Below are 14,442 nucleotides of genomic sequence, written 5' to 3' on the forward strand. Positions count from 1 at the left end.
AAGTCATTATTAATTTATCTCCCATTTTTTATTAATCAAAGACACAGATAGCTGCCCCTCAGAGCTTCTGATCTGTACATCCAGCTGGGAGCTGCAGTGGTTGACATAATTCCAGCCAGAGGCGAAGGAGCTCAGCAGTGTGTGTGGCCCGGGTGGCCCAAGGAGGGGAAACGTAGGTGCATCTTACTCTGTTTCTTTTTTTTAATGGACCATGAGTCATGGAAGCTGCTGGGGTTGCCCAGGTAGGTGCTGCTTTCACAGGGGATCACTGACTGATGGGCTGGAGGCTGAGGTTTGGGTGCCAGGGCCTAATGTGGGGCCCCACGTGGGCCTCATCCTGCAGGGCTCACTCCAAACAGATGTCATGCACCAGTGCCACGCAGAAGAGCGTGGGTTCACGTAGTGGGAGGTGGGAAAGCTGTCTGCATGCAGGTCCCACAGGCTCTGGCTGGAGACCACCACATCGTCCTGCCCCTGGCTCCCAATGCTAACAGAGCAGACTAACTTGTAGTGGGGCAAGGTGACACCCTTCACCTGGTCCCAGCACTCAAAATCATGGCCAGGTGGGCACACTGGGCCGGCTGGTGGGCCTCACCAGCCAGCTTAGAAGGCAGGTGAGCCATATCAGCTCCTCTGCCCAGATGCAGGGGAACTTCACCTCCAGCCTGGCAGACCCCAAGGGAACCTGGAAGGAGAGGGAGGTGGTGGTGGTGGAGGAGGAGGGGTGTATTTGCAACAAGCAGAGCATTTGGCACATTAGGCTTGAAGCCTAATGTGTTGAACACAGAACCCTGAGTTGGAACATATGATTTGGAACAATGGGAGGGAAAATGGGATGTAGGCCCTGGAACACAAGAAAACAACTTTATAAACTGTAGAGTGTGTGTATATGACAGAGATTAACCTAGCTTCCAAGTGGCTGAGGCTACAGACCCATGAGGCTACAGGCTGAGGCCCATGGCCCTCAGTCCCCTCCCTCTTGCTGCATCCCCAGGCCACAGGCCCATACTTGCTCCTGGAAGATGCTGATGAGCCACCGGTGACTCAGCTAGAGCTGCAACCGTGTTCTCAAAGCTGTCTGTTTCTATAAAAATGAAAATGAGTATCAAGGTAGACAGCATTTGCTAAGTGTCTACTGGGTACCAGGCTGTAAAATGTTACTGTTTTAGGCTGGGTTTGCCCCAAAGCTGACGCTGAACAAGGATGTGGGTGCAAGAAGTTTATGTGGAGGTGCTTCAGGGAAGCATGGTGAGGAAGTCATGGGGAAAGACAATGAAGGGCATGTGGATGGACAGGCTACTCCTGGTGGCACCCGGAGCTCTTTCTGCTGGGGCCTTGCCAAGAGACTGTGGAACATGCCTCAGTGATCCCACCGAGGGATGGAGAAGCTGGGGCATTTATGCACCGACAACCAGACTCCTTATTGGCCGAGAACATGAACTCCTGGCACTTCAGCTTCCTCTGGGTGGGCCAAGTGTTTGGCAGCCAGAGAAGCCCCCAGGCAGAGACACACAGGAAGCCGTCAGTGCACACAGAAAAGTTCCCGCAGTTACCTCCACTTGGGCGGGGGATATGGATAGCACATCAACAGTGTCTGCTATGTCACTTTGCTTAATTCTCACAATCTTTAGGGATCAGCAGCTTCTTTATTTTATAGGCAAAGAAATTGATAAGCAAGAGGTAAAGGAGCTAGTGGAGAAAGTGGTGTTCTTGTATGAGGGCAGGGCTCGATACTGTACCCCTCCCCACCCCATGACCCCATCTAGTGTGATGTCTGGCTGGCCACTGTGTGGAGGCAGTGTCTGTTGAAGGAAGGGGTGAGCTGCTGGAAGCCGTGTGACCGTGAGTTGGTGACCACTCTTCTGTCAGATGAAGATGCTGGTTCTTTCCTCCCGGGGCTGCTTTGCGGAGTAGAGGAGATTGTGTGAACCAAGTGGTCAGCTCAGTGCCTGGCCCACAGGGGAGTGTCAGTGAATGTTAATTCCCTTCTCCTGCTTCCCTCTAAGGGGATGATATGGTTTGGCTGTGTCCCCTTTCAAATCTTAACTTGAATTGCATCTCCCAGAATTCCCATGTGTTGTGGGAGGAACCCAGGGGGAGGTAATTGAATCATGGGGGCCAGTCTTTCCCATGCTGTTCTCATGGTAGATAATAACTCTCACAAGATCTGTTGGTTTTATCAGGGATTTCCACTTTTGCGTCTTCCTCATTTTCTCTTGCCACCGCTATGTAAGAAGTACCTTTCGCCTCCCGCCATGATTCTGAGGCCTCCCCAGCCATGTGGGACTGTAAATCTAATTAAACCTTTTCTTCCCAGTCTCAGGTATGTCTTTATCAGCAGCGTGAAAATGGACTAATACAGTAAAATGGTACCAATAGAGGGGGGCGTTGCCGAAAAGATACCCGAAAATGCGGAAGTGACTTTGGAACTGGGTAACAGGCAGAGGCTGGAACAGTTTGGAGGCCCCAGAAGAAGACAGGAAAATGTGGGAAAGTTTGGAACTTCCTAGAGATTTGTTGAATGGCTTTGCCCAAAATGCTGATAGCGATATGAACAATAAGGTCCAGGCTGAGGTGGTCTCAGATGGAGATGAGGAACTTGTTGGGAACTGGAGCAAAGGTGACTCTTGTTATGTTTTAGCAGAGAGACTGGCGGCATTTTGCCCCTGCCCTAGAGATTTGTGGAACTTTGAACTTGAGTGAGATGATTTAGGGTATCTGGTGGAAGAAATTTCTAAGCAGAAAAGCTTTCAACAGGTGACTTGGGTACTGTTAAAAGCATCCCATTTTAAAAGGGAAACAGAGCAGAAAAGTTTGGAAAATTTGCACCCTGATGATGCAGTAGAAAAAAAAAATTTTTTTTTTTTGAAATGGAGTCTTGCTCTGTGGCCCAGGCTGGAGTGCAGTGGCGCAATCTAGGCTCACTGCAACCTCCACCTCTTGGGTTCAAGCGATTCTCCTGCCTCACAATTTTTTGTATTTTTAGTAGAGACGGGGTTTCACCATGTTAACCAGGATGGTCTCGATCTCCTGACCTCGTGATCCACCTTCCTTGGCCTCCCAAAGTGCTGGGATTACAGGCGTCAGCCACCACTTCCGGCCAAAAAACCATTTTTTAGGAGAAATTCAAGCCACGGAAATTTGCATAAGTAGCAAGAAGCCTAATGTTAATCCCCAAGACCTTGGGGAAAATGTCTCCAGGCCATGTCAGAGAACTTCACGGCAGCCTCTCCCATCACAGGACCGGAAGCCCAGGAGGAAAAAGTGGTTTCATGGGCCGGGCCCAGGGTGCTCGTGCTGTGTGCAATCTAGAGACGTGGTGCCCTACCCAACTGCTCCAGCCATGGCTGAAAGGGGCCAACGGACAGCTTGGGCTGTGGTTTCAGAGAATGGAAGCCCCAAGCCTTGGCAGCTTCCATGTGGTGTTGAGCCTGTGGGTGCACAGAAGTCACGAATTGAGGTTTGGGAACCTCCGCCTAGATTTCAGAGGATATATGGAAACGCCTGGATGCGCAAGCAAAAGTTTGCTGCCGGGGCGGGGCCCTCGTGGAGAACCTCTGCTAGGGCAGTGTGGAAGGGAAATGTGGAGTTGGAGCCCCCACCGAGTCCCTACTGGGGTACCGCCTAGTGGAACTGTGAGAAGAGAAGAGCTACCACCATCCTCCGGACCCAGAATGGTAGATCCACCGACAGCTTGCACCGTGTACCTGGACAAGCTGCAGATACGACAACACACAATGCCAGCTCTTGAAAGCAGCCGGGAAGGAGGCTGTACCCTGCAAAGCCACAGGGGCGGAGCTGCCCCAGACCATTGTAACCCACCTCTTGCATCAGTGTGACCTGGATGTGAGACCTAGAGTCAAAGGAGATTATTTTGGAGCTTTAAAATGTGTCTGCCCTGCTGGATTTCAGACTTCCATGGGCCCTGTAATGCCCTTTTTTTTTTTTTTTTTTTGGCATTTTCTCCCATTTGGAACACCTGTATTTACCCAATGCCTGTACCCCTGTTGTATCTAGGAAGTAACTAGCTTGCTTTTGATTTTACAGGCTCATAGGCAGAAAGGACTTGCCTTGTCTTAGATGAGACTTTGGACTGTGGACTTTGGGTTAATGCTGAAATGAGTTAAGACTTTGAGGGACTATTGGGAAGGCATGATTGGTTTTGAAGTGTGAGGACATGAGATTTGGAGGCCAGGGGCAGAATGATATGGTTTGGCTGTGTTCCATTCAAATTTCAACTTGAATTATATCTCCCAGAATTCTCACGTGTTGTGGGAGGGACTCAGGGGGAGGTAATTGAATCATGGGGGCCATTCTTTCAAACCCTGCTGTTCTCGTGATAGTGAATAAGTCTCACGAGATCTGATGGGTTTATTAGGAGTTTCCGCTTTTGCTTCTTCCTCATTTCTTTTGCCAGTACCTTTTGCCTCCTGCCATGATTCTGAGGCCTCCCCAGCCATGTGGAACTGTAAGTCCTTAAACCTCTTTTTTTGGCCGGACGCATTGGCTCACGCCTGTAATCCCAGCACTTTGGGAGGCCGAGGTGGCTGGATCACCTGAGGTTAGGAGTTTGAGACCAGCCTGGCCAATGTGGCAAAAACCCATCTCTACTAAAAAAATACAAAAATTAGCTGGCTTTGTGTAATCCCAGCTACCCAGGAGGCTGAGGCAGGAGAATCACTGGAACCCGGGAGGCAGAGGCTGCAGTGAGCCAAGATCGTGCCACTGCACTCCAGCCTGGGCAACAGAGCAAGACTCAGTCTCATAAATAAATAAATAAATAAATAAATAAATAAATAACACCTCTTTTTCTTCCCAGTCTTTGGTATGTCTTTATCAGCAGCATGAAAACGGACTAATACAGGGGAGCTGGGGTCTTTGGCAAGGAGCAAACCTTCTTGCCCAGTTCAGTGATCCCTGGCCCTCTGGATAAATGGATCTTTTCCTCCAGGGAATCTCCAGAATATCTCTACTGGCTCTGTCCAGCCAACTCTGAAGCCTGTCCAAGTTCCCCCATGGTAATGCCACAAAGCCCAGCACCAGCCTGCGTTACTCTGGGTTCCTCCAGGGAAGAATGCCTCGCCCCTGCCCCCTCATATTTCCCACCTTGCCTTGAAGAGCTGCTTACAACTTGCAGTGCCTGCTTCCTCCCCTCCCTTCATTCCTCAACCCACTGCAGCCTGCTGTCCACTCCCCATCTCCACCCCATGTGCTCCCGATAAGGTCCCTGCTGTCCAGAGCTCATTTCTCAGCAGCATTTGAGGCAATGGTCAATTCCTTCCTTTCTGGGCTGCAGTTTCCTCAATAGGATAGTAATACCTACCTAGTTGATTGTTCTGGGAACTAAATAAGTCATTCATGCAGGTATTCAGCAAACATTCCCGAACACCTGCTTCTATGCAGGTTTTCTGCTGAGTTCCTGAGGACCCTGACTCGAGGTGTCCACCATCTTCTGGGGGGCTGCAGATGCTGTCAAAACAAATGTGAAAGGTCTGGTGCTCGGCCTGCTACCCAGTAGACACTCAGTGAGTGTGGGCTTCTGTCTTTTCTTTCTGCTCTCTCTGGGCCTCAGTTTCCACAGCCAGCAAAGGGGGTAGGAAGAGGGGGTTGGACTTGCTCTCTAGAGTCCCCTCCAGCTTTGCTAGTCCAAAGCTTAGGCACACCCTTCTCTCTGAGCCCTTCCCTCTCACTCTGAGCTCCCTGGTGAGCCTGTGAACAGCAGGAGGCCCAGGGGCCTGGGTGTGGCAGCTTCTGTGTCTGGGCTTTCCAAGCTCCAGCTTGGCTGGCCCTCTTTCCTGATGGAGGACCTGTTGAGGGAGCACTGCTCCCCTGACCGGAATGACCAGCAGCCTGAGGGGAAACACAAGTGGACAGGTTGGAGGCGGGAGAAACCCAGGGCTCTTAAGGAGCCTCTATGGGGGTCTTGCCCCCAGCTGCCTGCCTCTCCAGACATCTACAGCCCACGGCCCTCATCTGCACCCCAGCTCACAGCTCTTCCTCTCCACCAATGAGGTTCCCATGTGTGGAATTAGCACTGTGGTAAGAACACAGGCTTTGGAGCTGGTCAGACATATGTTCAAATCTCAGCTGTGCCATCGAGCCCCTGTGTGATTTTGGGCAAATCACTTAATTTCTCTGAACTGCAGTTTCTTTTTATTTTTTTTCTTGAGACGGAGTCTCTCTCTGTTCCCCACGCTGGAGTGCAGTGGCGCCATCTTGGTTCACTGCAACCTCTGTCTCCCAGGTTCAAGCAATTATCCCTGCCTCAGCCTCCCAAGTAGCTGGGATTATAGGCGCCCGCCACCATGCCCGGCTAATTTTTGTATTTTTAGTAGAGACGGGATTTCACCATGTTAGCCAGGCTGGTCTTGAACTCCTGACCTCAAGTAAACTGCCCGCCTCAGCCTCCCAAAGTGCTGGGATTACAGGTGTGAGCCACTGCGCCTGGGGCCAGAACTGCAGTTTCCACATTTGTAAACTGTGGATGTTTTCATTCCTTCTCTCAACAGGTATCTGTTGAGCACTTAATCTGTGCCACGTGCTGAAACACAGCAGTGAACAAAATGCAGTTCTCTGCCCTCCCGGTGTTTAAGCTGGTAGGGAAGTCAGACAGCGAACCAGGGGTGTCAAGCAGGGTGATACTGCCCCTGGGGGAGTGTTTGGAAATAGTGGGGGATGCTAACGCCTCCCCACACAGCTATGGGGATTAAATGGGATAATGTGCAAAAGTATCACGCATTGAGCCTGGCACATAGTAGGTACTCAATAGATGCTGGTTGAATAAATAAAATGAATAAAAGCCATTCTCTCTGAGCCCTAGTCACCAAATAGTGAAATGGAGCTGGTAATTCTTACCTTGCAAAGGTGTTATACAGATCTTAATTTAAATTAATGAATGTTTAAATAGAGCTTCCCACATGGCCATGTGCTCTTCATCCATACCCTTTACATTTTACCTCATTGTTCCCATTTTACAGATGAGGAAACTGAGATACAGAGGGGAGGTTAAGAAACTTGCCCAAGGTCACCTAGTTTGGATATGGCTGGATATGAGTGTGCCTGGCAAACAGTAGGAGTTCAATATTTGCTTTATTGTGGAGCAGGGAGGTGTTAGGCTTGGTATCCAGGGCAAGGCAGGGCACTGTGGAAGGCTCCTGTGCTGAGCTGTTCTTAGTCCCTAGAGCTGGTTGTGAATGAGTAGCCGAGGGGAGTTAGGGAGGGGTGAAGTGTGGTGGGAAGGATGAGAAGGGGTGAGGATGGGAAGGCCCACAGGGGAAAAGCCAGCAGCAAAACATTCCAGCCAATGCCCTGGAGGTCAGGGTCCTGGGACAGCCATTCCAGCAGGGAAGGGCACAAGGCAGCTTCCCTTCTGTAACCGTGAACTTCCTCCACGTACCTTGGCTTGCTGAAGGCCCTAACTTGGCCAAAGACACAAGACTAATTAGTGGTCAAAGGAGTGTGGGGAGAGAATGGACCAACAGGAGGCTTCCTGTGCGTATCTCCCCACCCTGCTGCCTCCTGGCCCTGCCGATCCTCTTTCAGGACCCTCTTCCATCCGACTCCCCTGGTGGCCCGACCTGGTGGCTCAGAAGACCAGCATTGCAGCTGGACAGTCCTGGATTTGAATCCTGGTTCTGCCACTTAGAGGATGTGAGGTCCTGGGCAGTTACTTCACCCCAGTTTCTTCATCTGTGCAATGGGCAGTGGTGGTCTCTATTCAGAGGGCCATGATGAGGATTAAATGCCCCCTGCAAAATGCTCAGTGAATCCCCCAGTCACGTCCGCGGCCCCTCTAGTCATTGCTCAGGTTGCTGTGGTGGCACTCATCCACTTGTGAACACATGGACACCTACTGGTGCACAGTGCTTTACAGTTTACAAAGCCCTTTTGCCTTCTGGATCTTGCATCAGTCCTCATGGCAGCCCAGCGAGGTACTTTACACATGGGAAACTGAGGCCCACAAGAGTAAGTGAGTGAGTTGCCCCAGGTTATGCAGCAAGTCAGATGTGGAACTAGAATCCAAACTCTTGCTCCTTCCACAAAACCATGGGCAGGAACAGTGGCTAGTGCTGCCAGGAACACTCACATCTCACAGAGCTATGAGGGGCAGGCGGATCCCACGAGGGGCCATTCTTGGCCTGACTCCCAGCACTCACCCTGCCCCAGCTTTGGAAGCAGCCCCTTCACGTTGCTGGGCCTCAGGTCCCTCATCTGTGATGTGGGGACAGTACTCTCTCCTGCAGGTTTGGGAGGGCCCAGAGCTAGGGGTGGGGGTCAAAATGGCAGCAATTCTGGCCCCCTCCTTACTTTCTTCCCACTGGCCCAGGAGCTGGAGGCTATGAAGGTCACGCCCTTGTCTGAGGGCTCTTGGGAAATCTTGTCTTTGGCCCATCTGGACTTCCAGGATGTCATTCCTGGCATGTGATTGTCACATTCCAGCCTTTGGGAATGGGAACTGAGCAGAGAGACTGTGAGAGAAATTGAGAGACTCAGAGAGGGGAAGGAAGGGGACACAGCGTCCTCATCCTCCTCTTGGCACAGTCCCATCCCTAGGGCGGGGTGTGAGGAGCCAGCAAGACCCCATGGGCTGCATCCCAGTCCACCAGCAGCCTTGGCTCGGTCAGGGTCGCCACTCACCTCCCTTGCTGTCAGCTTTCCACCTTTCTGTGTGATCCTTCACCCCTCTCTCTCCTGTATTCCTGCCCTGTTTCTCCTTCCCCTCCTCCATCATGTAGGGACCCCCACCCCACTCATACACACACCCACTTGTACTGTGCTGACTCCATGGCTACCAGGCTCTGACAGAGGAGGTCTGGAGGTAACAGGCACCTCAGGAGCAGAGAGTGAGGACTGTTTCCCCAGGGCCCTGCCTCGTGGCCTCTGCATAGGGCCCCTACTCATCGAAAACTCCCCCCCAAGTCCCCAGGGCCCTTGTTAAGGGAGAGATGTGGCTGCTGGGGCCCAGCCAGGAATCCCCAGGGGTGGAGTGGCCTTCCTGCTCCTGCCCTCTGCCACACCCCCAGGTCAGCCCAGACCTCTGTGGACAAGGAGGTGTTAGGCAGCACCTTGCTATCCCCTGGGCACCACCCCTGGACCCAGGAACCAGTGACAGGATACAGATATGAAGACAAAACGTGCTTAGAGAGAGCCCCAGCTATAGAGGTGCACCCTTGGAGACCTCCACAGACATGCACAGAGGTATGCAGATGTGTACCCCAGAGCTGTGTGACCATCTATACTCAAAGCTCCACACACTCGGGCACAGATCTATACACCAGCAGAAGCTGTGTACCCATGGAATAGATGTGCACTTATAAAGATAGACGTGTCCATATGAAGAGACACACACATAGTTCTCTTGATACTCACACACACAGCTGTGACATTTGCATGTAGACATGGACATTCACTCAAAATCTTTATATATATCCAGAGGGAGAAATAAACACATATATGTCTGGGTACATGCAGATCTAGTTGTATATCCCTAGATGTATAGAGAGACATGTATATATACTGAGACAGTACTGTGTGATCCAGGCATGTGCACAGAGATGGATATGTGTACAAGGAAGCACGTGTGAATGCAATGATGGGTGCAGTGGCACAAGGCATATTCTTTTTTTTTTTTTTTTGAGATGGAGTCTCACTCTGTCGCCCAGGCTGGAGTGCAATGGCACGATGATCTTGGGTCACTGCAACCTCCACCCACTGGGTTCAAGCGATTTTCCTGCCTCAGCCTCCCAAGTAGCTGGGATTACAGGTGCTCACCACCATGCCCAGCTAATTTTTGTATTTTTAGTAGAAACGGGGTTTTGCCATGTTGGCCAGGCTGGTCTCGAACTCCTGACCTCAGGTGATCTGTCCGCCTTGGCCTCCCAAAGTGCTGGGATTACAGGCGTGAGCCACCACACCCGGCCACACAAGGCATATTCACAAGCAGAGGGCAGTCACCCACAGAAAGACTACTATACTTAGTGCCCAATGCATAGATATTAAGATGGGATCATGTACCCAAGGAAACAGCAAGACCAGATGATGAACATTTATTTCTTCATTCTACTGTTAAGGTCATTTGGGGAGTTCCAGTTATTTGCTCTTTTAGAAAAAAACCTTTTAGTTAATTTTTAAGTCATCAGGAGGGAGACACCAAACATCTAAATATAATATCATCTACGCAAATGTTTACTATTTATACAGGCATCAGAGTAAACTAAAATAAAACTTCCCTTCAGCACATGGTTTTTGCTTTGGTTTGTCTTGGACTCTTTCGGTTCTTCATTTTTTGCTCCTTCCCTCCTGGCCCTCTAAGTGGTATGAGGTCAAGTCCTGGTTCTCAAAGTGTGGCCTAAGGAACCTTGGGGGGTCTCTGAAACATGAATTTTCTGGCATACACCCAGAGATGGGTGCACATAGGTGCACAGTGCCAGAAATGGGCACACACAGCATCAGCCCCCTGCCCTTGGACAGCATCCATCCCAGGAGCATACTCGCAACCTCCTGGAGAGCCCTAGGCCTACTAGCTCCAGGGTGCTGCAGAGCCAGCCATAGAGAGAAGCGGTCATCATATGCCAAGAGAGTCCCTGGAAGTTTGAGGCTGGGTCCTCAGGGCTCAGCCATGGGAGTCAGCACAGCAGGGCACTGGCAGGCACCCAGGCATCCATATTGACTCATCTTGTGGGTGGCTCAGGCACTCCCTAATGCCCCTGGCAGGCAGGCAGCCTTTGTTCCCTCTCTACCACCTCCCCTGGGGACCAGGAGAGAAGTCACGGCCAGGCTGCTGATTGGAGGGAGGGGCAGCCAGGCAGCAGGAGGCCCCACCCAGAGGTGACTTCAAGGAGAGATAGGTTCAAAAGAAAAAATACAAGAAGACCTGAGGTCTTCAATGAGGTCAGTGCATTCTGAACTTATTATACGATGTGCTGGCTCAGGTCTCCACATTCCGCACCTTCAATCCTTATCACGCCTTGCAGGTAGACACCACTCTCCTCATTTCACCGACAACGAATCAGAGGCCTAGAGGGACCAAGTAACTTTACTTGTCCAAGGCCACACAGCTAGTAACTGCCAGAGTTGTGATTTGTACTGACATGGTCTGGGTTCTGGGTGCTCGTGCTGAACTGCTCTACCAGGCCACCCTGCCACTCCATCCAGCAGGTGCTGTAGTCTGAATGGCTTCTCCAAAACTCATGAAATCCCAACCCCCATGGCTCTGGTATTAGGTGGCAGGGCCTTTGGGGAGGTGATGGGATTAGCACCGTTATAAAATAGGCCCACAGGAGCTTGTTCACCCCTTCCACCATGTGAGGACATGGCAAGAAGCCATCTGTGAGCCAGGAAATCGACCCCTACCAGACAGAATCTGCTGGCACCTCGATCTTGGACTTGCCAGCCTCCAGAACTGGGAGAAGTAAATGTCTGTTGAAGATAAGCCACCCGGTCTACAGCATTTTGTTATGGCAGCCCACATGAACTCAGCAGGATTAAAAGCAGATTTTGAACACATATGAACATGGGTTCACATTGACAAAGACATTTCCTAGCGGTGCATCCTTGAGTAGTTCAATCCACGGATGGCTGCTGAGCACTTAGGATGTGCTAGGGAGGCAGTGGAGACGGACATAAGGGAGAGGATGCACTCTGGACCAAGTTCTGTGCAGAGCACTGGAATGAAAGCCCAGAAGGCCGAGGATATCCTCGGAGAAACCATCCAGCTGGGGTGCAGGTGTCCCCTCTGTGCTAGAGGTGCACCCAGCGAAGAGGAACTCTCCCAGCTTGGGGTGGGGTCAAGATAACCCCTTGGAGGAGGTGACAACTGTTTTAAAGGTTCAGAGTCCACCAAGGGCCAGTGGGGCAGAAAGCAGGGCAATGCAGGCTCAGGGCACAGCACATGCAGAGAAGTGAGAGAGATGTCGGGGGTCAGGGTATGGAGCTCGAGAGGTGGAGAAAGTCTGAGACGTGTTAGGGAGGTGACCTGAAGGGGTATGAATGCCAAAAAGAAGACTTTGGATTTTAGCCTAAGTGGTAGAATGGCATGATCATATTAGCATTTTATTTTATTTTATTTTATTTTTTTATTTTTATTTTTGAGACAGAGTCTCACTCTGTTGCTCAGGCTGGAGTGCAGTGGCGTGATCTCAGCTCACTGCAACCTCCGACTCCCAGGTTCAAGTGATTCTCCTGCCTCAGCCTCCTGAGTAGCTGGGATTACAGGTGCCAACCATCATGCCCAACTAATTTTTGTATTTTTAGTAGAGACGGTTTCACCATGTTGGCCAGGCTGGTCTTGAACTCCTGACCTCAAGTGATCTGCCCGCCTCAGCCTCCCAAAGTGCTGGGATTACAGGTGTGAGCCATCGTGCCTGACTCAGATTAGCATTTTAGAAAGATCATAGGATGGGACAGGGCAGCAAGTAGTAGAATGTGGTTTTAGGGTGGGCAGGGAGCAGGCAGGAGCAGAGACACCCAGGCCAGTGAGGAGGCTGCTGAAATCATGCAGGAGAGATGGCGAACTGGGGTAGTTATGGCTTCAGATGCCATTTCAGAGGCAGAAGTGGTGACTAAACTCAAGTGTGAGCAATGGGTGTGGGAGTGAGGGGAAAGGAAGTTGGGGCAGGCTCCTACATTGCTGGCTTTATGGGTTGGTTGCACCATTATCTAAAATATGAACCATCAGAGGAGAAGCACATTTGGTGTTGAGGACAGTGACTAGTTTAGTTTGGGTGGGAGCTGTTGATTTTGAGGGACCCAGGGGCCACTATGGCAGTTACCATGGATGGGGTGTCATTGAAAAGTCTGCTGAGGGTGCCCAAAACAGAAGTGGTTGTTTCAGGGAGTGGGACAAATATTTCAGAGGTAGGATGATTCTGGAGGTGATATGGTTTGGCTCTGTGTTTCCACCCAAATCTTCTATAGAACTGTAACCCCCATGTGTTGAAGGAGGGGCCTGGTAGGAGGTGATTGGATTATTGGGACAGATTTCTCCATGTTGTTCTCATGATAGTGAGTGAGTTCTCATGAGATCGAATGGTTTAAAAGTGTGTGGTGCCTCCCCGCTTGCTCTCTGTCTCCTGCTCCATCATGGTAAGACATGCTTGCTTCCCCTTCCCCTTCCGCCATGATTGTAAGTTTCCTGAGGCCTCCCAATCATGCTTCCTGTTAAGCCTGTGGAACTGTGAGTCCATGAAACCTTTTTTCTTCATAACCCCAGTCTCAGATAGTTCTTTATAGCAGTGTGAGAACAGACTAATACACGAGTCTATCAAGTGCAGGGTGAGGTCCCTGGAATGATGACAGTCTTTCTTTTTCTTTTTTTTCTTTTTTTTTTTTTTTGAGATGGAGTCTCACTCTGTTGCCAAGCTAGAGTGCAGTGGCATGATCTCGGCTCACTGCAACCTCCGCCTCCCGGGTTCAAGTCATTCTCCTGCCTCAGTGTCCTGATTAGCTGGGACTAGAGGCACGCACCACCACGCCCAGCTAATTTTTGTATTTTTAGTAGAGACAGGGTTTCACCATGTTGGCCAGGATGGTCTTGATCTCTTGACCTTGTGATCCTCCCGCCTCGGCCTCCCAAAGTGCTGGGATTACAGGCGTGAGCCACCGCACCCGGCCGACAGTCTTTCATTATGGATGGCTCAGTAGGTGCTGTTATGGCCCTGCCCCATCCTGTGGCATTCACTGTTCCCATCATGCAGGCAGCTTCTGCCTGTAGCCCCCTGTACTCTCTGCCTCAGGGCTTTGGGGCCTTGCACAGCAGGTTGGAAATATCTGGGAGATAAGATCCTCAGAGCAGCTTCCAACCAAGGGCACGGGGAGTTGGTGATCAACATTCTACTTCTTCCTCCTCCGGTGAAACCGTGAGAGGCACAGTCTACACTGTGTCATGGAGGTTCCCACTGGGACTTAGCCCTGGTTGCCCACAGTGGTAACTTGCTCACTGACATTCTTTGAACTAGCTTCTTTCCTCTCCTTGTCCCACTTCCTTACCTGTGCTTCCTGGGATCACCTCCCAAATCCACTACTTGTCCCAGGGTCTTCGTGTGAAGGATCTCAACCCAAAACAGTGGCTCCAGCCCTTTGAGCTTCAGTTTCCTCCCCTGTCCTTTGGGAGTATACCGAATGCTGTGAAAGCTGGGAGGCTGCACCCGCATGTGAGGCTCCCAGCACCAGACCCTGCACCCAGCAGGTACTGGGTTGGCACTTTTCCCTGCCTTCCTCTCTCATACACACAATAGGTGTTTAAGAAACTCCCATCTGGCCAGGCACAGTGGTTCTTGCCTGTAATCCCAGCACTTTGGGAGGCCTAGGTGAGCAGATCACAAGGTCAGGAGTTCAAGACCAGCCTGGGCAACATGGTGAAACCTCGTCTCTACTAAAAATACAAAAATTTGCTGGGTGTGGTGGCAGGTGCCTATAATCCCAGCTACTTGGGAGGCTGAGGCA

General features: G+C 51.0%; 1 protein-coding gene across 1 annotated transcript in view; it reads left to right on the forward strand.

The window, feature by feature from the left end:
* LOC100977118 (NADH-cytochrome b5 reductase-like) overlaps positions 1-5,502 on the forward strand; it is a 36,592-nt gene extending 31,090 nt beyond the window's left edge. Inside the window, exon 9 of the mRNA XM_063601116.1 lies at positions 2,318-5,502. Coding sequence (XP_063457186.1) covers positions 2,318-2,357 — 40 coding nt within the window. The 3' untranslated portion in view covers positions 2,358-5,502. The remainder of the gene's footprint in view (positions 1-2,317) is intronic.
* The last annotated feature ends 8,940 nt before the right edge of the window (positions 5,503-14,442 follow it).

Source organism: Pan paniscus, chromosome 1 (genome assembly GCF_029289425.2).
Source record: "Pan paniscus chromosome 1, NHGRI_mPanPan1-v2.0_pri, whole genome shotgun sequence".
Classification (NCBI taxonomy): Eukaryota; Metazoa; Chordata; class Mammalia; order Primates; family Hominidae; genus Pan; species Pan paniscus.